This window comes from Patagioenas fasciata, chromosome 1 (assembly GCF_037038585.1).
Source record: "Patagioenas fasciata isolate bPatFas1 chromosome 1, bPatFas1.hap1, whole genome shotgun sequence".
In the NCBI taxonomy this organism is placed as follows: domain Eukaryota; kingdom Metazoa; phylum Chordata; class Aves; order Columbiformes; family Columbidae; genus Patagioenas; species Patagioenas fasciata.
Genome location: NC_092520.1, coordinates 199,523,903 through 199,550,081, shown reverse-complemented (window position 1 = coordinate 199,550,081; position 26,179 = coordinate 199,523,903). Strand labels below are relative to the sequence as shown.

The window sequence follows — 26,179 nt, the reverse complement described above, 5'->3', positions numbered from 1 at the left end:
TCAAAATTGTTGTGAGCCGGTGAGATGTGCGGCTTGCTTCTTTCCAACATGATGATGCCACGATGATCCAGGCTTTCCGCTGCTCTGAACTAGGCTGTTCTGGTGTGTTTTGATTGAGAGCTGTATGTTGAGCTCTGGCTTATTCAACAGAGGTCTTTGCTCATTAGACTTGTCCCCATGGGCAGAGCAGCTTACTGTAGCCAGTAGACTGGGTGTAAAGAGCTTAACATAGCTTTATTTTTTTAAAATTTCTCCATACTCCTTAAAGGACTAAGTTGTCAGGTAGGTATGCTGTGCAGTTGTACAGCTGACCACTCAGGAAAATTGATGTTTCCTTTCTCTGCTGTATCAGTCTTGCATTTCCCCAATGCAGGCATTTTAGCTGTGTTATCTACTGAAAGCCATTCACCTTTCATTTCATTTCCCCCTGCAGTGCAAGTTTTCTCTTTGAAACTGGTGCTTAAAAAAAAAAAAAATAAAGCAACATTCTCAAAGCAAAACATCCATGAGCAGTAGAGGTGCATGGTGTTGATGTGCTGACGTTGTCGCAAGTCAGGGACTACTGGTGCTTCCTCGTTATCTATCCCCATCTGTCAGCATCCATTTGGTTTTTTGCCTTGTGTTTACACTGCAAGCTTTCTGAGAGAGGTCATTTAATTGTTTTGTATTTGTACAGCACTTAGCACACAGAGTCCTTCCCAGTGGTGGAGACAGATATTTCAGTAATGCTGTCAACCTTTAGTAATGAGGCTGTGTGATGTTTTGCTTCCGACAGTGTAATCTTGCAGACAGTTCTCTTCAAAGTAATTGTTTTTATACCAGTGTAGAATCTAAAAATCTGATTTCTCCCCTTCTCCTTCCTCTTAATGCTCACTGGTGGAAAACTTGCCCTGTGCTTATGCAGCCTTCCCTTCCAGGAGGAAGGTCATAGCCTGGCCCTAACAAATGGTCACAGGCAGCGGTGTCTGCATGGGCCGTAAGTATCTCGTTTCTCTAAGAAAAGTAGTCCTTCTATTTAAAGGAAAAACAAACAAACAAACCACCTAGATAATCCGTTTTATCTGTTATAATGGAAGGAGCCTTGGTCATGATCTATGACAACCCTTTTAGTAAGTCAAGCTGAGATTTTTAAATTCTTTGTGAGAAAATGGTTAGATGTTACCCTTTATTTTTTCACTTCTGCAAGTAGAGTCTGGCAGTTTTAATGTCAGTGTTGGTGTTTGAGGGTACAACAGTTATCAGAACTTAACTTGGTAAGCCCAGAATATATGTATCTTATGTTGTAGCATGCTTTATTTTACAGTGGAATATTTAAAGGAAGAACACAGATGACCATTTAGTATTAGATTTGAGAATTTGACAATTCTGGTATGATAGTGATTTCCCAATCTCTCTACTATGCTGTCTTATGTTAAATTCTATGCACTTCTTATAAAACCTTGGTAATCTGAGTTGTTTGCCAGACAGTGCTAATTATGCCAGTAGCTGCAAAAGTGCCCTCAGTCTTATCTTCTCAATGTTGAAACAATGAGCAAATCCACAAGTGAGTCTTCTGCAAAGAGCACCAGACTCTTCCCTGCTCAGGAGCTGTGGGCCTGCTGAAGCCCCAGTGGTCACAGTGAGATGAAAATAACAAGACCAAGTTTTGCATGATGTGGAGATGGTATGGAGAGCCCAAGGCTGAGGCTGGAGGTCAGACTGAGAGGAAGAGGTAAAATTTTAAACAAAAAAATGCATTTTTAGTGTGTATATTGTAGAAATAGAAAATAAAATAGCAACTTAGCTTTAAGAGATTACAGTTGCAGAAGTTTTATTTTAAGTAGTGTGTTAACATCTCTGTACTTTAAATACGTAACTCAAATATGGAAATAAAATATGTTGTTGCAGGTATATTGTATTATTAGAAGCACTGTTAGGAGGGGCAGTGAAACTGCACATGTGTAGGGAGGTCTTGCTACTATATTTACATGTATTGTTCTTCTCTTGGCAAGGATCCTCAAACAAACTGGTTTGAGAAAATCAGTCCTTGTCTGTCTTAGACAGAGCTTACTTTGGTTTATCCTGAATGTTTTTCTTGATGTGTTAAGTAGATTCTGGGATGGAATTAAGACCAAATAAAAAGCCAAGAAGAGTGAAGACAAAGGCAGCAGGGAAATCAGGTAGAAGCACAAGGAAGAATTCAGATGAACAGTGGATTTCTAGCATGCTGGTGTGTCTGTTAACTTCTGTTATATTGCCATGGGAAATATTTGGAACAAATAAGAACAGAAGTTCTATGTTATTAAATGTTTTTTTATATCAGGTAGGAAGCAATAGACCATCAAATTTTTGAAGGATGTTTTACAGCCTACATTTTGCTAATTTTTTAGCTTTTTTTTTTATTGTCAGCTGGTCACTGTTTGACGGTGTCTTGGTTTTGGCTGGGATAGAGTTAATTTTTTCCAGGTAGCTGGGTTTAGAATTAGAATAATGTTGATAATACAGTAATGCTGTCTGTAAGTTGTTGTTAAGTAGTCAAGGACTTTTCAGCTTCTCGCACCATGCCAGGTGCATACGGAGCTGGGAGGGGCACAGCTAGGACAGCTGACCCCAACTGGCCAAAGCGATATTCCACACCATGTGATGTGATGCTCAGGATATATTGTGGGGGGAACTGGCTGGGGGAACTGCTGCCCAGGTACAAACTGAGCATCACCGGATGGTGAGCAATTGCATTGTGCATCACTCATATATTCTACTAGTATTGGTGTTTCCATTTCTGTCCTGTTAAACTGTCTTCATCTTAACCCATGAGGCTTAGCTGGTTTTCTGATTCTCTCCCCAGCCCCACAGGGGGTGGGAGTGAGTGAACGGCTGTGTCGTGTTTCACTGCCTGATGGGTTAAACCACAACAGGCTGACCCTATGTGTGACTAATCCATTACCATCCATCTGATTGTACTTTTAAAAATCTTCTGAAACACTCCAAATCACAAAAAGTGAGTTATGACAAAACAACAGCATTCAGATGGAATCATTGGGAATGCGGAGGTAACAACAAGATCCAGATTTCCTACATGCATTCCCACTTTGTTCTGAGTAGGAATGAACAGGACAAAGGCAGCATCATCCTACTATTCATTCAGAGTCACCTGCTGGCAAATTTAGCTCTGACCTTAAAAAAAAAGAGAATGAGGGAAAAAAAGTAAATGAGTGAGAAGGTAAATTACTTGATCCTAGTCCTTACTGGCATTTACATCTAGAAAATGTAGCACGCGATTTCACAAGATGTAGTTTGCTCCAAACACTTTAGACAATACCTGAGGAAGTTAATATGGCACGGACAGTTGGTGCAAAATGCGGATTACCTCCAGTTGGGATTTTTCCCTCAAAAAGAGGAAAACCCTATTCATGAACAGCTTTGCTTGATAGGACTTTTACTCTTCCCTTGCCTCGTATGTCAGGTGTGTCCGCTCAGTGAACTGCTGCTGTTCTGTATTTTCGTAGATATCCATCTTCCATTTGTCTTTTACTTCTTTTGTAAATGAAAACATTTTTTCAGGACCACTGATTTGAATGTCCTCAGGCAAGAAGACCTTTCTTTGTGCCAGTGAAACTCATAGAATTTTCATTTATGTGATGGATTTTCTCTCACTTTCACTGTTTCTGCCCCTCTGGGATTAATGTATCTTGGCCACTTTGAGAAGAAAAGGACTTTTATTCCTGTGTTGTTTCTAGACTCCTGCTTAGCAGGCCAGCAAAGCCAGTTCAATGAGGATACATAGTCTTAGTCCTCAATTGTTGGATGCAGAATATTTTGCAAAACAGTAAATGATGTGTCTTGCCCAGCGTGAAGGCAGTCATCTTCCATCAGCGGGCTGGCAGGCTGAGGTGCAGGTTTTATTCAAGGCTGCTATTTCTAAAAGGACCTTTGGGGAGAATTGACTGTCTGAAAGCTGATGCCTGTTGCCCTGTAATTGCTACTTCGTTAAAATATTTCAGTTCAAATTATTATATGCCCCTAAGTTCTCTAGATACCTGTCATGAAAATTCTCAAATGTAAATTTTTGTTCAATGTGACATTTTCGAGCAAAATCTCGGTTGCAGGATTTAAATTAAAGTTGTCAAGAAGTCTGGCTTTCTTCAGAGACCTTAACAAGGTGCCTGATAACAGAATCATCCATGTTCTCACTTGAGTTGTTATACAGTTCTATTATTTTGCTTAATAGAACTTTCATTCTGATTTCCGTGCAACCTGTTCTAATAAGAAAAGAGGAGATAGTCAGTTCAGTAGAATCTACTGGATGAAATGTGAATATAAACCAAAACGAGTTTGTTTAGACATTTCAGTCTACAAGCAGTACACAGGTCATCGTAGTAGTAATAACAATAATAATAATAATAATAAAGAGAAGAATCAAAGTTAATCTCTGCATTTTCGATAATACATTTTTGCTGTTAATTTTCTTAGATTATACTCAAACAGGTGGAGTCATCACTGTTCTAAAAGTACTAGAGCTGAATTACCTTTGCCTGCACAAGAGAACTCTGGTGATACTACGCTGTTTGATATTTACTATGTTATTAACATAAAACCATGAAGGTTGTTCTAAACAAACCTTGTGTAGGTTGCCTTTTGTTTTTACCCTTGGAATGGGTTTGAGTGATGAAAAATGTGTATAAAAGCAATTTCTTTGTGAAACACAATTCATCATATGAACAAGGTGATGGCACAGTCATCTTCATAGTTCACGCTGTAGCGATAGGACTCTTTCGCTCTTTTGATTCCGTGAATTTGAATGTTTGACTTTTCTGGCTTTCTGCATACATTGTGTTGCATTTTACATACTTTACATTGTTTTCTTTTAAAAAGAAGAAGAAAGATAGCAATAACCAACGTGTCATTTACTAGGAATCTTGAAAGTGTGCTTTTTTTTTTTTTGTTCTTCTCCAACCCAGTAATAGCTGAATCATAGGAAATTTCAGAAAGAGAGAACATTATGTCCATTAGCAGCAAGCTTTACTATTGGCATGTGAACACAGGAAAACATAGAATTGTTTCATTAAATGGTGGTGAAACCAGGCAATTTTGTCGTAACCAGCCTCAAACCTAATAAAATGTATTTGCATTACCGTTGAATTTTAAAGGCTTATTTGTGGATCAGGACAGTGCTGCACTAAGTCATGCAGGAATATAGAGCAGAAGGACAGCTCTTGTTTTGAGAGATTACAGTTAAAATTACAAAAGAATAGTAGCTGAACATAGGAGGAGTGCAAGCAAATAAAATATATATATATATCTAAGTATGAAGAATAATTGAATAAAGTAAAATGGGATAAATAGGATACCACGCATTGATTTAAGAAAATCAAGCTGTAGACCAACCAAGTGTTATTCTTTGAACAAATAAGTGGCTTTGCTAGAACAATAAGTTGTTGAAAATGTCATTTATCTATTAAGTTTCAATTTCTTTTTCTCACATGAAAAATTTTTAGTTCAGCTTTACTTCAAGAATAGCTGGGATTGCTCAAGGACCATGAGATGAGTAAAGGTCTAAGCAAAGATGATGTGACAGAAGATTGTGAGAAGAGGAAAGACTAATTAATCTTGCCTTATTTAGTATTCTTGTTATAGACCTTGCTGCAAAAGGTTTCCTTTTGCTAATAGAATGAAACAAAATTAGAATTCATTGTCATTGGTAATAAAGATGGGCTCAAAATCAGAAGAGAGTTTGTAGCTGCTAAAGGAGGATAGTTATGGAGCATAATTCAAGGTGGAACCTAACTGATTTTACAGAGTATATTGTGGTTTCCTGCAATAGTGCAGGATTGATTTAGGGGTATCATCTTCATCCTTTCTTTTAGATTAATATCAAGGATGTTAGAAATTATCTTCGCATATCTAAGATGTCTGATTGTGGAAATGACTGAGTAGCCTTATCTATTGAATTAACTTGTAACTAGGAGGAACATCTAGAGATCATTTGGTCCACTTTGCTGTTCTAAGGAGGGCTACCTTCAAAGTTAGATGAGGTTGCTCAGGGTTCTACTGAGCTGAGATTTTAAAATGTCAAAGGATAGATTCAGGCAACCTGTTTTGGTGCTTAACCACTTTCATGGCAATTGTGACTGAGACTGACTCCATTAGTAGCCCCACTTAGGTTGTGGAAAATACCTGTGGTCTTTACAGACTACACAAACCCCTCAGCCTCTGCTGACATGCTTTGTTCCTTTCAACATGATCCTGTTCAGGACTCTGATCTGGATTGGTGTGATCAGAAATCACATCTTTCATGTTTTAAAATGATGTTAGAGCTCAAAGAGGACAACTCCTTACAATAATATGCAGCAGGCTACTGGCTTTTTCAAGTTTTTATTTTCAGCACTGTTAAATCTTGTTATTGCTGTAAATGTACACCTGATATGGTGGAGCAGAAGTAACACGGGAAATCCCAGGGCCCTGTTGTCATACTAAGGTATGTGTAATAAATCTTACAGCTCCATATTCTCCTTAACTCCCACAGAGGCCCCTTGTTCTGTAACTAGCTGAGAATTGTGTAACCTGAGGTATTACTGTTTGGTACATCAAATTGATTTCCAGTAAAATAGTGCATTTATTAATATAAAGTAGAATCTGGATTGAGGCTATGATTAGATTAATTTTTCATTAAATTGTGGAATTAATACACAATTACATAAATGTAATTAGTCTTCCTCATATCTTTTCATTTCTTTAATTAAGAAGAACACCTTAGTTCTTCTTCACGCTGCTTTTGTGATTGGTTTTTGCCAAGTGCAGAGCTTAGTGTTGATGTTACTACTGTCCCCTTGTGAAGCGTTTTTGAAGTGCTCCTCACTTGAGCACTTCAGTTCTAAAGTTTTGTTGATGGATTGTTGCATGTTATCTTTGAAACAGAACCCACTCCCTCCAGACATTCTTTGCAGAAGAGGCTCCTCCTATGAAGTGGAAGATGATCTTGACAGTTCTCTGGTATTAAAGTCTGAAAGGCAGCGAAAGACAATTTTTAGCTTCTTAACAATTTAACAGGGAGATCCAGATTTTGTATCCATTGCTTTAAAAACAAACTCGCTCTTCACCTCCTCCTTTTTGAGATTGCTACTGTTGAAGCACATTCCTGAGCTGTGATGCAGACCTCTATGGGGTCCTTCTGGTGAGCATTAGAACTGATCAACACCTACCTTGGTCTCCTTTCTCAATTCCAGTTGTTTTCAAGTACTATCCACATATGAATCTTCCTGTGAGCAGTGTGGAAAAGATACTCAAAAAGCTTTTGCAGGGGAGGAACAAATACGAAGGAATGAGATGATATCCCCAGCGTTACAAAGTCATAAAATTGGGATTATAGTTTACATTTTTGATCTTGGCCTTGAGTTCACAGGATGAAGGACAGAGAACATAAATTGTATGTAGTCAAGCTATCCTAGCATGTAGAATAATTGGTCTGAATAGTATAAGCTGCCAGGGATTTAAAATTTGGGAGCTTCATTAGCTGAAACAAGGCAATGGTAAACGTGAAAGTGATCTTTACCCGGAGGCGACACAGGAAAACGGACAGCTGATATGGGAAGTATTTGTTTGAAGCAGTTAAACACAAAAACCATTCTGCATCCATCCTCTGCTAGGTGTTCACAAGTGATTGTTTCAGAGAGAAGTTAAAATGTTGTTTCTAAAGGTACTCTTAAAAATATCTAACATATAATCTCTTAATATGTTTATTGACTTTGTGGTAGAAATTTTCAGGCAATTCTATCAAACTTATATGTATTTTCTAGCAGCTTCACTGAATTTTAAATTCAAAGTATATGTAAATATTATACAGAACATATAGCAGTAAACGGTGCATGCACACTTAATACTGAACTGTATGCATTGTATAAACAGTATGTTCTCTCCTATGTGGTTAAATCATATATAAGAACATTTTAAAATTTGTCTATATAATTTTAGAACAAATTGCCCTATTGAATAGAAGTGTACAGTGTATAGCACACTCTAGAGATTATCAGACAAATCTGTTGCCCAGCATGTGGTTCATAGATTAAAAGGCTACTATTCTGCACTGTGGAGAATCTAACTCTTTATTACATTGGCCTTTAATTCTTAATTATATTAGTCTTCACAGTGCTTTGTATAGCTCTAATAATTTTGACGTTGTGCTAATTGCTATGTTTTGTATTGAAGAAAAGAGCAATGTGTTTGTCGTTTTGAACAGGTGGCACATTCACAACACTCTGCTTCCATTGTGCAGGCCATGCTGAAACATACATTCCCAAAATAGCCATTCAGTGCTTTTCGAAGTACAGATTTATTTTTCACGGTGCATTAGAAACGTAGTGGAATCCTCTGCTAGAGGTCTATTTCATAGCTGCTCTAACTTTCTCATTGGATCCAAAGAATGATGATAATTCTGCATAGCCCTTATGAATGGCAACTAGTACAGAAGTCACAAACTTCACAGCAGTGGCGAAACATAGTCAGCACCCACATAACAATGGAGAAAGTACAAGCTAAAAGCTAAATCCATGGAGCAATGAGTAAATTCAGTTTGCTGAGGTAAAATTCCTGAGGCCTTCACCTAGAACGTGAGTGAACTGAGGTGTCTGTGAAGGGGTTTCACAAGGGTCGGTGACTTGACCGGAGGACCAGCCAGCCATGCTGTAGGAGGTGGCAACAGGAGAAATAGCTTCCTCTGGAGCAGGGCATTTTTAGCCATTGATCTCCTAGAGCAAGGTGCCTAAGTGAGGGGAGGTGTTTCTCAAAAGAAGGCAGAAGAGTCACCTTAAGGTGCAGCAGGGCTTGGTGATTTGGGCAGCCAGTGCATCAGGTGAGGCACACTTGTTGAAAGGAGCTCAGCTTCTGCAAGCAATTCTCTAGATTTGGTACTAAAAGCTTGTTCTGGGTCTTTCCATCTGATGGTGTTACATTTTTGTATTAAAATTTTTGGACTGGGTATTAGAATCCAGTTCTCAGCAGAGCATCTCCACAAAGCATATTCAGGGCATGGAGTGAAACAACACGGTCAGGAAGAGGTCTGACTTGAGAATCTCAGGTCAGAGCATCAGAACGTGAGACTGATGGTTTGTTTATTGACAGAAAAGCAGAACTGCATACTTGGTATACTTGCAGGTAACTTTGTAGTAAGTGAAAGGCGAAGAACTAATCTGTTCAGGCAATTTTTACTGTTGAAAGTGAAGACGACATTTCGAAAGCAGCAGCTTGATGTTGCGTTCAGGTGGATTAATCATTCAAACATCAGAAATCAAAACCTTTAGTTTTCTGTTTGTCATTTATGTGCTATGTTAAAATTACTTCTACAGTTTTAAACAAAAAAAAAAAATCTGTGTGCATTGGTGATGTGACTCTAAGGAATTTTTTTTGGTCTGCCGTAATTTTTTCCTTTCTCTGATGGAACAGATGGGCCGAAAGACAACAGAAAAGACTGCGTGTAATAGAAGCAGACACTGCCAAATTAATATTCACGCTGCACGCATTTAAGTTTGCTGTGCAATTAATTTTGTTTTCTAAGGAAGGAGAGAATACAAGTCTGTTGAGATCTAGTCTATGTGCAGCGTATGTCTGAAATGTATTGCAAGGGTAATTTTTGATTATATGAATATTAAAACCTGAGACTAGATTTAGAAATCTCAATTAAATCACTACAAGTGAGTGGCATGAAATTGAAAGACACTGATCAGTTGCCATTTCTTGGTATTTTGTGCCAGAAACATCTAAAAATATAAATTTCTTAATGCAGATTTAGAGTGGTCAGTTGAAGTTGTCAACTTAGGATGTTTTTGCCAAAACCAATGCTCCAAAAAAGGATCTCATCTGCCACCATGAATAATGAGCTCAGATGGTGTCACTCCAGAATTACTCTTTGGGTTTGTTTTTTTCAACAGTCCTGAAATGACTGTTGATAATGTGGGTGCATCTGTGCATTTGAGCCTGGGGAAGACTTTTGTGCCAGTTATTTCCCAGAACTATTTTATATTTTTTTTCTTACATAGGACATATGCTTGAAATCGTTACTAGTGAGGGCAATGTGCCCGGTAGTGACTGCAGCTATGGCATACTCATACGCACATATGCATGTTGTTATTCCTCATTGCTCATCATGGGGTTTTCCCTGAGTGACTGTGACATTGGTGCCAATAGATTTTTTTTCTTTTTTTTTAATATGGTGCCGTAATAGACTTATTCAGAATGAGAAGAAAATGTATATTTACTGCAACGTTCATAAAGTAGGCTTCCACCATTTATTCTAGCATCATTGGGGGAGTGTGTCAGCCTCATTGGGGAAGTGTGTCAGCCTCACCTCGCAGATGAGCTTTGACTTTCTCATTTCTGCTGTTCTTTGTCCAACCTTATGTCCCCAGTAATAAATTCTGCTGTTGGTTATGTCTTTCTCTGTTTTCTGTTCTTTTAATTGCTGGAATCCCTCGACAGTCAGTCGTCTCAATAACTTCTGGTTAGATTAGTTTTTTTCCCTGGTGCATCCTCTTGCCTTTCCAGAAGTGCAGCCCGCTATCTGGCTTGAAGCTTGTTCTTCTAGGGGAACAGGGATGTTTTATTCAAATATTTGAAACCCAAAGCCTTTAAGACAGCAGAGAACTTTCTGTTGGTTTGGAGCTGTCTAGTGGCTCCATTCTTAAGAGCAGCATTGTCTCTGGCCGCTTAGCTTTGACAACGGTGGCATTGGGACAAGTAGGAAGGAGCTGAAAGGCAGCTGCAGGCTTCCTGGGCTTTAAAATTGACAGTAGCATGTAGTTCAGCAACCTAAGAAAGGAGGCTTGACACAGCAGTTAATGATTTAGTTCTATAAAATAGGCAAGACTCAGACATCTGTATAAGGAGGTCAATCAGTATCTTAAAATAAAGAAACATATAGTTTGGTAGCCAGAAGACTTTCTTATGTCTCTGCTAAGTTGCCCTTGGTGGTCAGAAGATACTACAATGACCTATTCATTATTTTAGACCAATTTTGTGGATTCTTAGTAATAATTCATTGCAATTATTCTCATGATTTGAGCTCTAAAAATGCTAAGCTGTGCAAGATAAACATTATTAATGCAACATCTTCTAACTAAAATTGAAAAGGATAGAATATTAATAAGATTTCACATATGAATTAATATTTGTAGTGTTGCTGGAATATTAACTAGTTTTTATATGCCATAGACAAATTATTTTGATAATTTGTATGATATCAGTATGGAAATAAAGTCCTATATATGCAAGACTGAGTATTTAGTAAGATAGTTACAGATTTGGAAGATTCACATAGATCTTGTTCCTGGTTTTGTGTGGACATCTAAAACTCTGTAAACTTTAAATTTGTAATAGTATGCTGTCTGTAAGTGTACTTGCTAATTTCAAATAGAATACAGTGTGGTTTCATGGAAGAAGTATTTTCCTTTATTCTCCTGCAGAGCTTTCATAACATACCCGTTACTTAAAAATATATGAATTGGGGTAGTGAAGGAGGGGATTGTGGGGGGTTTTTTGGTTGCAAGGTGGAGCGGGTTGTTTGTTTTTTGAATCACGTTTTTTAGAAGTTGTTAAGTGAATAACAGGAGTACAAGATGAAGCATTTCTAAATGTGGAGATATCAGAAATAATTTACTCTGTGCAGAAAATGTTAGAGAGATCATTTGTGAGCTATTAATCCTAGCTAATCCCCCTGAACTAGCTGTGTTCTCTCAGGTAGTTGTGCAGGGCGCGCGTCCTTCTGCAAGAAGGTACCTGTGTGTATAGTCATGGATTCATTGCTGAAGGGAGCAGTGGGGCTCATGCTTTCAGGATTGAGTCATGTATCTTTGCCATGGAAAGGGCTATTTTAAAATGGACGTTTTTATCAAGCTCCCATTTGTATATGTTGAAATTATTATTCCAAATACGTATGTATTTGTCCTATGTTTCTAACTAGGGAAACTGTAAACAAAGCTCAGGTACTCCAGTGGTAGGTGACAGTCTCGTATCTTTAAGCAGTTTTTTGACTGCTGTCTAATACCATGTGAAATGGTTTCCCCAGGGAGCTCCACCAACAGGGTTACTCAAAGATGTCCTAAAGCTCCACAGAGCATATGTGGGGAATCTGACCCTGCTGGGGGAATAAAAGAACTGTATTTTGAAGATGTACTATCTGAAAAGAGGCACTGTGCAACTGAATAACACTGCCTTGCTGTGCATGAAAAAGTCTGCTTTTTTTCTTTACGGAAAAATGACTGAAAGATCAGATCCTGTAAGGAACACTGAAATTACTTTTTTTTTAAACAGTTCATAGTGCATTTATTAACATATGATTCTCCTTCTGCCTGCCTGGAAGGGAAGCTTGGGACAGCTAGCATGATTCTGTTAGATACTAAAGCATGGTGGGAAGGTTGGGGCTGAATTGTGATGTTATCTTTTTACTATACAAAAGCAAAAATTGGAAGTAGTACATCTCTTCTCAAAAGACAAATAAATATTTAGCACAGAAGCTTACTCTTTCTTGAATAACATCCATGAACATGGTTCAAAAGAAAGCTTGTTTCATTTTTTTTCAATACCTTTCAGTATCCCATAACGCCCAAGTTGCTAAATTGTGGCTCTCATAGTGAGCCTATCATGTATGGAGTCCCTTTGTTTGCTGCTGGCCTTGGCTTAAACAAACGGGCTGCTTGATTTATATATATAAATTTTTTTTTAGTGCTACATACATTTAGAAAGTCTGTTGATTTTAATGAGAGCTGATTTCATTTTTTGGGATCCCAGACAGCTTATGGCAGGCATTAGCGCTTTCCAGCATTATAGAATACCCTGGAATATTAAACAATTTAAACTAAACAGAAGTTGTAAGAATAAATGAACAACTGAATAAGGTATATTTTGCAAAACACCTGGCGGATTTTCTTTCCCTGCTTTATACTTACTAATTTGCAGAGAGCACTTCTCTGCAGTGAGACTCTGCAGTGTTGTCATTATGCTGCAGGTAGTCCTGGTGGGTAACTGTAAATGGTCATTTGTCACCCTCCTCTTCCTAAAAGCCTCACTGGTCTTCATTTACGAAATAGGGATGATAATGGTGCTTTTCTTTCATAATTGTTCTGTTGAAGCGTTAGGCACTTGTTTTTGGTGTCTTCATTCGATATATAAGGTGAAAAAGTTGACATTACTTTGCTTTTTGTTGCAGTGCTGAGCATATAGGTGTTACCGACTCCAGCCTGTTCTGTGCTGGAAACTTCATCTCTGTTTTGGGACGAGGAGGAGGGTGGTCAAGACTTTGTTCCTTCCAGTGCTTTAATTTAATTGCCAGCTCTGCCTGGTACTTTTCCGTTTAACTCTGCAGTTAAATTTGACCTTCTTCTTCAATGGGTTTAACTACAGGGTTATGTCTTCAAATTTACAGGGCATTTTGTCACAGACTTATGTAGGAGTTGGGTATTATTTTTCTGTCTGATTTTTTTTTTCTTTTAAATAATAGTTCTAACTCCTCCTTGTGTTTTACCATTTTTCTATTATGAAGAAGAAAACAGTTTCTCTCCCTCATAGTTTCAGGTGAGACGTGTGAAAGAGCCACATCAATGGGCGAAATGACTGAGTGTGAAAAGCATTCTGGCTGTGTGCAAAGACACATATGGTACCAAGTGAATAAGCAAAAGAAAAAAGGATTTTGTGCTCCAGTCTCACAGCAGATACTGCAACAGTATTTTCAAATGACTGAATACCTGTGTGACAGTATCCTGTTAAATTGAGGAAGTGAATTCCTTTGTGTAGCTTGGTGATCTTAAGCCTTTAAAAGTATTTTTAATCCCTGTTAAACACTGGTACACTTACTTTGCTTAATAACTATAGAATTTAGTCTCTTTGGACACTAAGAAAAATTCCAGCATTTTCTTAACATAATTAAATGGTAATCCTTAAAACCTTTCAATGTGCCTTGCACGTGGATAACGTGTGGTCAATCAGAGAACATATTGGGTGTAAAGAATTATCTGTCAAACAGTACTTAATACTTAGGGGTTTTATTATCAAAATATACTTATTGTAATAAATGACATTCACTGTCATTTCACTCTATGCTGAAAGCATTTACAACACAATACATTATTACTGCTAAATGGGGAATTTGAAGGTATAATTACAGCAGGGAAGCGTAGAATGGCGCTCCCCCGCATTGCCTCCCAGGCACTCTTTTTGAAAAATCCACTATAGACTTCGAGATGATCCAGCAACCTTTTCCTCAGAGAGCTCTTCTGGACTTCAAAAGTGGAAATATAGGAAAGAATATATAACTGTTGTTCTTAAATTGGAGTCCTGTAAAGCAGCGGAGTCTGCTTCAGTAAGATTTCAGGATCTAGTCCTTAGATATTTTGCCTTATTAACCTGAAAATAAAGGTACGTGCACCCAGTGGTGCTGTTTTGTAGCTGAAGTCCATTTGCCTTTGGAGCTAATGAGCTGAAAGGGTCTTACTGGCGTCCAGTGGATAGATGATAAAAGACGTTTTGTTTGTACAGTGTCATACAAGCACGTCTCATCTGTGCCACAAGAGGTGCCACTGACATGCACAAAGAGAAACATCTTATAATAAATTATATTTATTGTTAAGTATCTTTTGGAAGACAACAGAAGGTATGAAAGAATACCTCCTGCTGCCCTGCTGAAGCGATTCATTACATGAAGTAAAACAAGATGTGTTTAACAGAATGGTATTAGCCACAAAGTTTCTTGTATATGTATGTGCATACAATTGCACATGGAGTAATATATATTTAAATATAAAATATCTTCTTGTATAAGTATCGTTCACATTCTCTGTGATTTTTAAATGCATAAGGTGAAACCAGGTTTACTAATATTTTTGAAACACCACTTTGGTGCGCAGAACATAGATCTGAGAAGTTCAACCACATTATTCGACACTCCAATTCTGCCATCAAATGCTGCTATATTGCTCTGCAGTTCTTGTTTCAAACAAGTCTAAACAAGGAATATTTTTACTTTGGTGCTCCTGCAGCACCTTGCCAATGTGCTTGTTTTCCTTCCCCAGGCTTCACATGGTGCTTAGCAGGGCCACAGCATCCCTCCTGTCGGAGAGCCTCTGCACCTGGAACATCTGCTGTGTTTGGCTTCCTCCAGATACATCAACTTCTTCCTGTCTTATTTTCATTTCCAGTACTTTGACATCTAATTTCCCATATGCTGCTCTTGCTTTCTCCTGCTGTTTCTGTGAGTTCATCTACACAGATGAGTTGCCACAGTTTAACATCATAGTGAAGCCATGGTAATTCTCCAGGCCCTTAGTGATCAGTGTCAATTTGAACTTTCCCGATTAAATCCCTTTCATAACATAGGTGCAAATGGGTGTGACAGGGAGATGCAAGTTTACTCTGTCTGCAAGCCTGCTTTGCTCTAGAAGGTGTTCTTAAGTTTATATAGTCCATCTTCCAGTGAACTGCAGTTTCTCGATGTGCCTGACCTCTTTCTAGCAGCAGTAATACCAGTGGGAGTTTCCTGGCTTGTGCTTCTTGTTTCTTCAGCATCTCTGATCTTCAGAAATGCCAAACACAGTAAGATTGTTGTGTTTAAGCTGCAAACAAAAGACTAAAGAGGAAGGTGTGTAGATCTGCATGGTTAAAAACAGTTACTAGCAATGGTACTATTATACAAATCCATTTTCAGTTCTCAGCGAAGCTGTATCACGTGCAAATTCACTTCAGGCCTTGGATTAGGTGGAATGATTCAGGACCTGTATATAGGAGCGTGGGGTCTTTCCCCAACCCCTCCTGCAGTGAGTGGGACCTTGCGAGCTAAGCCAGCACCGCCAAGCCTTGAGCTCCTGTGGAGCTTCTGTATTCCACACCATGGCAATGCTGTTTGCTGGGCTGTTACTCTTCAGGTTAGTAAGATGTAAAACCAACATGATTTTTTTTATCACCCAAAGGTAAAATTTGAAGGCTGGCTTAACCTGTTCACCCCATTGTTGTTGCAATTTAGCTGTTCAAAGCCTGTGTTAGAACAACAAGCTATTTTGGAGAATGTTGTAGTTGTATTTACAGGGATGTGGGATGGTTTGCAAAAGAAGGGAAACGTGGAACAGATTAGAAGTCTTGTAAGTTGAGTGGGACACTATTGTTCAAATTGATTGGAAATTTGAATTATCTTTAGGCCCTCAGAGTTTTTTTTTACAAGACAGTATCTGTCTAAATGGTTCAGCTTCCCGGTTGGGCTTATCATAGTCTCATAGTACTGCAGATGCCTGGCTTGGCAGGTGGCCCCATGGCCAGTCTGCAAGCATCTGTAACTGAAAACATGGACTTGCTGCTTCTCAGCTAAACCTTTCACCACTTCACAAGTGATCTGAGGGACAAGATGCTAAATTCCATGTGTATATAGTCTGTAGTATATTGCTGTGTTTAAAATACCTATGCTTTGTCTCACGTGTTTGCAGGAGTCACTCTGGTCGGGGCTGTGGGCAGGAAGTTGTGGCTCCCCGGGCTGCGGCAGCTGCAGCACCCGCGGTGCCTCAGCTGGGGAATTGGCACGCCAGGCACAGCCTGGACACATCTCCTACACCTACCGTGCTGGAAATCACCAAACTTGATGGGAATGAGCTTTAATAATTCCTGAAGAAGCAGGGAAACAGGTCGAAGGTGCAAATCAAATGCAATTTTTTTTAATGTGGAGCATGTTTTGTTATGAATGCTTTTGTCTTAGTCCAATAATTGTAACATCAAATAAACTGATAAAGCAGAAGGAGAGGATTTTTGTTCATGCACAGTTGCAGAAAAAAAAATGTAAATTTGTTGAAGTTGCCACCATTTTGGATTTTCTTTAATATTGAATTGTTTACTTCTTGGCTGTTGTACTGCTTGCCGTGCACTTAGCGCTATTTCAGTTGATTTGAGGAAAAAAGAAAGAGGGTTTCATGATCCCTAGGAACTGATTTTCTTGGACTGAGTAGTTTGAGTAGTTGGAAAGTGATTTCTAAAGTATTGTGCTAGAAAATGCTAACAAACCCTTGCAAAGCAGTGCCAGAATACTCTCTTTTTGTTTTCTGAAATGCAAAAATATAAACGTTTTCAAGATGTTGAAAGCTACCTCTGAGTTACTTACATGTATTCATTAATTTCACAAGAATTATGAATTCTGTTCGAAAAGGCTGACATCTTTAAACAGAAACTATGTTGGAGTAGACTTGATATAACAGATGGGCTGGAGCAGCCCCTTCTGAACGCTGGGGGCGACCAAAGCCATGATGGCAGCTTATTGACGGTCATTGTTTTTTAATCGAGAGCTACAAAGCTTGGCATGGTGGGCTGCTGTCTGCTGCTGAATGAGCTAACCTGGGAACCCAGATGCATCTGGAATTATCTGCTTGAAGAGGGGAAATTATAATTTTCTTTCAATATTGGATGTTGTTGCTTTAAAAAAAGTACTGACTCTTAAAGGAGAAGAGAAAGGAAAATGTTTGGGGTGCCTCATTTCCTCCAATACTATGTGTTTTCAGCATATAGTCAAATGATTAATCTGAGGATTCTTGAATGTGGAAATGCTTCTGGCTTTTTTAAAATCTACAGCAACTCTTGATACAACTTCATGATTTTGACATCCTCAGAAATGATCAATATGAAAATATTTCTGTATATATCTGACTCAGTTACTTTGTGTGGCTTTGTAATTGTCTGTATTTATTTGATTTCTAAGATACAATACTTGCTTAAAAATTCCAAGGATACACATGTTCCTTTTTTCATTTTCTTTACATTTTAGAAAATAAGCTGGAGCTGCACAGCTTTGTCACTGAAATTGCATTCCCTGCAGGAGCCGAAATATTCACTGTGATTGTATAATATTGCAACTTGACCTTTTTCTGCCATATAGATTTCTTTTCCTTGTCAGGAAGAAATTAAAGAGACCTGCCATCTTGTTGTATTAATAGACAGTTAGGGTTGCACAGGTTGATATAAAAAATGAGCATACTAAAATAGAGAAACATAAGCAAATGGATTTAGTAGTTATCATAAACCATGCAAGTGTTCTTGTACATTTTTGAAATTAGATTACTGTGCCATAGTAAACGTGAACGTCACTGCCTAGCACCCAGGCTTTGGTAGCTTGGCATTTGGATTCACAGCATCTAAATTTCCCTGGTTTGTTTTCCATAGAAGTGAAATATGTTGTTTATTTATGGATAAACAGCTAGCTTCTAGTTGAGAATATATAGCCAATGAGCTGGAATAAGCAGCCAGAAGGAATGTTGGGGACAGAAGGTGCCTGTTTACATATATCAGGCAGTAGACATGTACATGTTTTATGTGATTCTTTATTCTTTGCCTTTTTAACCATGTAGAATCAGTATGCTATACATTGCTGTGACAAATGGCAATTTCCGACTTGCCGGTAGAACTGAGTTTTGAGAAGATTTAGATGTGTAGAGTTAAACCTGGCTTCCTGAAGCCTTGTTTGGTGGAAGCAGGTAGGGGTTTCGTAGTAGGTGTCAGCAAGCCAAGACTTGACATTTACTGTTATCTTCTTACCCTTAAGAAGAAAAAGAAAGGTGTATCTGAGATCGGAGAGTGTCTGGGTGATTTTGGTGGCTAGGACAGTGCAGTACAATGTAAGTTTTGACAGTAAGTTAGCAATTTAATTTAGAGAGCCTTAAGAAGTGTGGGCACGTTGACATTAGTGTTGTAATTCAGATGTTATCTGTCCTTCATGAATCTTCATCTCTCCAAGATTCACACCCTTGCTGGGATCTCTTTCAGACAGCCGAGCCTGGACAAGGCATTGCAGTTGGTAATGGGCAGGCAGGCCTCAGAGCCCGGCTCAGGCCCCGTGTGTGTAGATAAAGGCTCCTCAGCACCAACAGTTTCACCTTGAGGTCCTCAGGGTCCTCAGCTTTGACATTTTTGATGGTTATTACTGCGTGAAAGCCTATAGGCTGCTAGATATTTGAGGGCTTGAATATTCAGTATTCCAGTCAGCACAAATTAATAGAACAAGATGAAAAGTGCTTCTGCAGCATTAACAAAATTACTCATGTGTTTTCTTGAAGGTTTATTTAGCTTTCTCTGAGAACATAGATATAATATCTGTCTTCATTTGATTTCTGTGAAAAATGGTAGAAGGCTTCTTTTTTTTTTTCCCTTTTCATTTTGCTGGATTGATTTATTTATGAGTTTGTGTGGAATGGTTTATTTGTTTTAGAGAGAAGTGGAAACTTCTGTCAAATGCTCCTGTTGGGTGTAGATTCACATCCCTGCAATGTGGTGCTAAGGCATTTCAAAGCAATCGTATTCTGGTTAAGATGAAAGTAATACAGCAGAGAAGGTTTTGGATGTTTCAGTGGCAGTGAAATAAAACTGCAAAACCTAAACCAGAAGGTTGCAAGTGTCACTTGCAATGTGTTAGATGCCATAGATTAATTCTGTATGACCTTTAGCAGGAGTGAAAACGTATTTGATTTTTGAGCTATCTTTCCCTAGACAGTACACAGAGTGCTAAAATCCTGCATGTTTTGGCAGAAAGAAGATAGAACACAAAGGAACAGCTGGATTTGAAAGCTAGATTTATTTAAATTCAAAATGCAAACGCCATTTCTAGCAGAATATGATGGACCATTGAAAATGTAAACAGCCAAGGGAATAGCAATTCGTCTCTTGATGTCTTCCAGTCCAAAGTTTAGTCAAGCACAAGTCATGGCTTGGTTGTGCTGGATTTCCCAGGGTAATCGAGTGTCAGTCTGTGGCTGCATTATGCAGGAGGCCACACTTGATATTCGTTATGATCTTTTTCGATTTAAAACAGAAACACTAACGTAAACCAAATTGAAATGAGTGCTGTTTGTATTTGTCTCTCCCTCCGCTCGCAGGTACTACAGTGCTACCATTTTGCAGATGTCGGGAGTTGAAGACGACAGGCTGGCGATCTGGCTGGCTGCACTGACAGCATTTATAAACTTCATCTTTACTCTTGTGGGAGTCTGGCTTGTTGAAAGAATGGGTCGCCGGAAACTTACACTTGGTAGCTTAACAGGTGAGTGCTTAATTAGTATATTATATGTTCCTCATATTACTAATAAAATGAAAACAGAGTTTCAAGTGATAATTTTATCGTGGTAGTCCTCTTTAAAATGACAGTGTTGACCTTATCTTCTCCCTGAAATCATACATCTGGAATATTGTGTCCAGTTCTGGGCCCCTCAGTTCCAGAAGGACAGGGAACTGCTGGAGAGAGTCCAGTGCAGGGCAACAAAGATGATGAAGGGAGTGGAGCATCTCCCGTGTGAGGAAAGGCTGAGGGAGCTGGGGCTCTTTAGCTTGGAGAAGAGGAGACTGAGGGGGTGACCTAATTAGTGTTTATGGATATATAAAGGGTGAGTGTCACAAGGATGGAGCCAGGCTCTTCTCAGCGACAACCAATGATAGGACAAGGGGTAATGGGTACAAACTGGAACACAAAAGGTTCCACTTAAATTTGAGAAGAAACTTCTTCTCAGTGAGGGTGACAGAGCCTGGACCAGGCTGCCCAGGGGGGTTGTGGAGTCTCCTTCTCTGCAGACATTCAAAACCCGCCTGGACACCTTCCTGTGTAACCTCATCTGGGTGTTCCTGCTCCAGCAGGGGGATTGGACTGGATGATCTTTCAAGGTCCCTTTCCATCCCTGACATTCTGTGATTCTGTGATATAGCTTTTCAAGACTAGCAGGATAGAACCACAGCTAAAGGCTAATCTAAAAAACAGAGGTTTAGCATGTTACGTTTTTAGGTGTGGTTTCTCCTTCAAGTCATGATTCACAATGTTTTCATTTAGCTTTTTGAGTTTTTTTTCCTTCAGTATAAGGAATCAAGTGCTTGGAACTTCACAGCTGGTTAGTTTTTAAATCTCATGTGTGTATACACAGTATGTAATTTCTGGCTCATTAATGTGAATTCAGAACATCTTATCAAGAACTACTGGAGAAAGAATAGTGCATAGCCGTTGCAGCACTTTTTAAAAACTAATGCAGTTCTTTGCATAGTTATCTCATATACAGTGCAGTAAATACGTTCCCTACAGTAATGTGATCTTAATTAATCTCCTGTATGAGATACTGAAAGACAGAATTCTGGATTTGTACTTTTTTTCAAATATTCCAACGCCACAACTCATCACGTAGCCATCTCTTGGATGAGGAAAAGGCAGAGCGAGCAGCCTTGCCTACACCCAGCTGCCTCCTGCCATTTACCCAGTAAGTCCCCATTTGCTCCCACATTATGTGCTCGTTCTGACTGAAGTGACCTGTGACCAATACCTGCCTCTGGCTGAACGTCTGAAAGGTTCAGGTGCTTCCGAGAACAGAGTTTGGAAGAGAGAAACAGTTCCCGCTCCTCTCTAAATAACACTCACAAGCGTCTAGCTGGGAAGGTTTAGTGTCTCCATATTTTCTTCTGTTTTCGCTGTCAGGGATCCAAACTTGTAGCTAATGCAGCACAGCAGAGCAGGGACCACCTGCCAAGTCGCTGGCCATCTGCAGTTCCCAAGGAGCGGGAGTTAATCTATGCTCACAGTATTTGAATGCATTTATATAGGCGGCACAGTGCCGCGTCTGCTTTGATGCACAGTTACCCAAATCTGTTAATTAAAACATGCAGTTTGAGGCAATTTGGTATTCCAAGTTATAATAAAAATTTATTTAGTGTCTTACTGTTTAAATTTGGAGTCAAGAAACCTGAAGCATATTTCATGATCCAAGGTCAGAAATGTGGTAATGACAGAGGATATTGCAGGAGCACATTCCTTATGTCTTAACAATGGTCAACAAAAATCTCAAATTGCTACTTTTATCACAGTCTACCTCCAGATCAGTTAAAATACACCTTCTGTATAAGTTCTTTTATGTCTTCAGCCGTTGCCCAGTCTTCCAGAGAGGGACAACCTGGTTCTGTACCATTCCCTGTGCTCAATACCTAATTTCCACTGTGTACTGGTCAGTTTTCTTGTCTTTCCACAAAGTGGATCTCTCCTGGCGCTGCACCCATACTTCTGGTTCTTGGGTGCTGCCTCTCCTTAATATTCTATTGGAATGGAGTATTTCTATGTTTATGTATTTGGCCTTGATACCTCATACATCTGTCCAGCCCCCCCAGAGTTATTGCTCATGTGGACCCAGCTGTATAGGTGTCATTCCTGTGTGGACTTCTCATACAGTCACAGAACTAGAGAGCTTTTTGGCTCTGATTTACATATTCAAAGGTCATACGTTTGAAACGTAGATATAAATGTCTCTTACAAAGCATATAAGTCATAGAATGGGGAAGAATATGGAAATAAGACAGATTAGTTTATGATGTTTGGACACAAAGTAATTGTAAAAAAAAATAAAAAATATTCTTGGTCTTTCTGTGGTCGGTGGGCAGTCTGCAGCATCACTTGATCGATGCTGCATTGCTTGCTGTGTCCTTTATCACACAGCCCCTCCTTAAGGAAAATACAAATACTGACAGTAATGAAATAATATATTCTCTCTCTGTACTATTTAGAATCATTTTAGGCAATGTTTGTGCTTTGATTTAGGTAGTTGTGGATGTAATGTGTTTTCCTTACTGAGAAGCCTGTTTAATAAAATGAAAATTGCTAAATCTGCTGATGCATTTGTTTCCCATTATGAGTTTTCATATGGGATAAACTTATATTTTAGTGCTCTACTTTGGTTTGCATTTCTAAGGACATTGACTTTCATGCAGAGTTATCCCTGGCTGCAGCTTTGGCTTTCAGAGAAGCCAGGTGTGCCCCAGCCTTCCATTACATAAAATGAAGACAAAACTACTACTTCTTGCTGCAAGGGTGTGGGGATTTTTTTTGGTAAAGGTTAATTGATTTGATGTTTGTTAGATGATAACCTACAAGAATAGAGAGATAGTAATATTAATATTTTGATTAAAAGCCAACATACTGTAGTTTACTTCTGTAATCTCATGCAGCTTTTCCTGCTTTCTGAAAACATTTGGGAAAGAGCTATTTTACACATAATATAATGAATCTTTATCATTTTCAAAATAATCTATTAACAACTTCTGAAAAATGCAACCTTTCAGATAGATTCAAAGGCATTAGGGAAACTAATCACACTTTCTTAATTCTCTTTACTATGGTTACTGATTAATTTTAGTTTCCCATTCATTTTATATCTGGGCATCATTTCTTTATCTTTCTTTTGATCTTTTTCTTTGGTTAATTTCTTGCTTTAAAACTGTGAATTTGGAAACATGCAGCAAATTTGACAAGAGCCTTACTCATTTTATTTGTGTTTTCCTTTTTCCCCTTCAGAAAATGTCAGGTTGAAAGCATGGTGGTAGTTGGGCATTGGACAATTTCTATCTGTTTTTGTAACAGAGAGAATCTAAACTATCTTCAGGATACTTCTTTTTTTTTTTTTTTTTATAGACAAACTTCCCAAAGAATGAATATATAATAAACTTGATTTGCCCAATTTACATTATCAGTACTTTTCCAAAGAAATAAGACATTTGCAGAGGTACTGGAGGTGAGTGGGCAGTGTGTTTGGTTAACTTAAAAGACAGACAAAGCATATTTAGAATGAATATAAATAAGATTATAGACCCTGTCTAAAGATATTTGCTGTCTGGTTTATGGCATTTTGAAAGTACAGTAAATCTAGTGCAGTATCCAGCCAGCCCAGAAAACTGGGATTGTTAGTGTACCTACCAGCCACAGCAGTACAAAGCCAAGTGTGGCATAAACTTAAATCACATTTTATGGTGGGTAGGCGCTTTTTCCACGTATAGTTTATGATTGAATTTAAGGTCTGAGTTGACTCAGTTCAGGTGGTCCAGTCATCTCCGGTTTGTGCATATTCATGCCTTTTAGCCATGGCTGCTGCACAGCCACATTCATGAATCATTTTATTACACTGATCTTGGTCCTTAAGTTATTGTTTATATCTCAGAAAAAGTTTTTCACCTACTTAGTGGGTTTGCCTCCTGAGAAACTCCTGCTCTTCTCTGTAAAAACACAGCTAAACCCATGCCCGAAACTGCCAAAACATCCTGTCTGCCCACCAAAAATAAAAGAAGCCCAACATAAAAACCAGATCATGTGTCATTTCTTAAAGATGACCAGAGTGACACGTGAAGGTTTTCAATGTAGTGGCTTTTCTAAAGGTTTGCACAGAGGCATTTCTGAGAAAATTACTTAGGAGCTTCCAGTGCAGAGAGCAAAGACAAGATGAGGAGCACTTGGAGCTGAATCAAGAATTGCCCTCAACGTGATTTGCCCTCAGCCACTAAGCTATATCATTGCACAGCTGCAAACGTGTGCTGCCGACTCCCTGGGAGGTGCTTCAGCGCTTTGTGAGACTGTTTTGTGTAGCACATCATTAGTAACTAGCTCACAAATGAAGTTATCACTAGTTTTATGGTTTTAGTAGTGGTAGTCTGTAGATCAGGCTATACATGTTCTATGCAGCCTCTCAAACATGCCACATGAATAGTGAGTATACGGAGGTATACAGGGTATTTTATGCAACATAGAGTTAGATGCCTTGTTGAATAGCATGATGTAAATGTTTTATAAGTCTGAGTTTGGGACAGTTAGGGTAGTATCCTGCTGTGGAGTATATAAATTTTCATAAAAACGATGCAGCATAGTGCGTGTATGTGACAAAGGAGGTAGGAGAACTATGGGCTATGTTCTACTAATGGCCCGTTGTACAAAGTATGAACGTTTTTGTCATCTTCCTCCTTATCATTTTGCCCAGCTTGTGCACAAGGAATTAGTTGGGCAAAAAGATAGAAGGGGACTTTTTCGTAGCAGGTGGTATGTGCGCTCTTTGGAACAAGATCAAAAATTGCAGTTGCGGCTTTTGGTGGTATTTTTATGAGAAGTCACATTTCTCTCATTTCACAAAGAGAAGCAGAGTCAATGAAAAAGCTGATGCTATTTTCTGTTTCTCAGGAAAGCCTGCAAGTCTGGGTGTGGGAAGAAGTGTTGTGCTTTCAAAGTCACTATTAAATTTTGCCTTTACAGCGTTATTTTCAACATAAAAAAAAAGTCCGTTCATTCATCCAGTCTTCAATTCCATGTATTAAAAAAAAATGTCTAAACCTATTAATTTATTATCTGAACATTAAACCCAATGCACTTGACTTTAACATCTAACCTGATTCAAGATGTGGATGTAGCCAAGTGTGTTTTTGTTAGGTTCTCATCACAACTTCTTAGACAATGCTGTGTGCATAGTAATGAGGTGCCTTGCTTTCCAAAGCATAGTTCATTTCAATAGAGAATTATTTCATGTACTCTGGAGAAAAATGTCACATTGTTCTTTATCTGTATTTTTAGGTACGGCTGTAGCACTCATTATCCTAGCTTCGGGATTTTTGCTATCAGCTCAGGTCTCGCCAAGAATCACACTTAACCCACCAGATCCTTCACATCAAAACTCTACCTGCACAAAATACAGGTGAGATTTCAATTGTTCATCCAATCTTCTTGAAGATTATTTTGAATTGAGTTTTACAACCTAGTGTAAGTAATGGGCAATTATTCACTAAGTCTAGTACAAGGAGCTGCACTCGATACCTCAAGTTAAAATCCTAACTTCCCTCAACAGAGAAAATCAGATTATTTTCTTAAAAGTTCTGACTAATCCTTTTAAATTTTTGGACTAAATAAGATGGATAAACAGCAAACTCTCCAGTTGAGATCTCCTCTGTTGTATCACACCTGCTGCAATTTATAGTGGACACAAAGCTAGGAGTGTTTTAAAAGTGATTTGTAAATATACTTGCTGTTATTTGTCTGCTTGTAGATTTGTCATGTGTAACAGCTGTATACTCTTCAAGATGATGTGTTCCTTGCCTCTTGTCTTCCTGCATGGAAAAAAGAAAAATAAAAAGAACAACCATTCGGATAATTACACATCAAGTAACAATTAAAACAAATGTGATTTTTTTTAACCTTTTTTTCTATAGTGGGCAGAAGATGCACTTTCATATGCAATAGTTTCAGGTAACGTTACTTCTTAACAAAGAATGTGTAAATGTATTTTGAGGTTTTTATTCGTGTGTGAGTACTCTTACGTTCATTTAGCTGGCAGAGCAGAAAATTCCCTATTTAAATGGCTGAAGAAATTATTTCTTACATTCAAAATCTGGTTTACATGTATTTGCAATAGAGATAAGTATGAAGAGATGA

The 26,179-nt window shown here is 38.5% G+C and overlaps 1 protein-coding gene across 1 annotated transcript in view; it reads left to right on the top strand.

The window, feature by feature from the left end:
- SLC2A13 (solute carrier family 2 member 13) overlaps positions 1-26,179 on the top strand; it is a 154,651-nt gene that overhangs the window by 88,903 nt on the left and 39,569 nt on the right. Inside the window, exons 5-6 of the mRNA XM_065842048.2 lie at positions 19,854-20,017; positions 25,325-25,445. Coding sequence (XP_065698120.1) covers positions 19,854-20,017; positions 25,325-25,445 — 285 coding nt within the window. The remainder of the gene's footprint in view (positions 1-19,853; positions 20,018-25,324; positions 25,446-26,179) is intronic.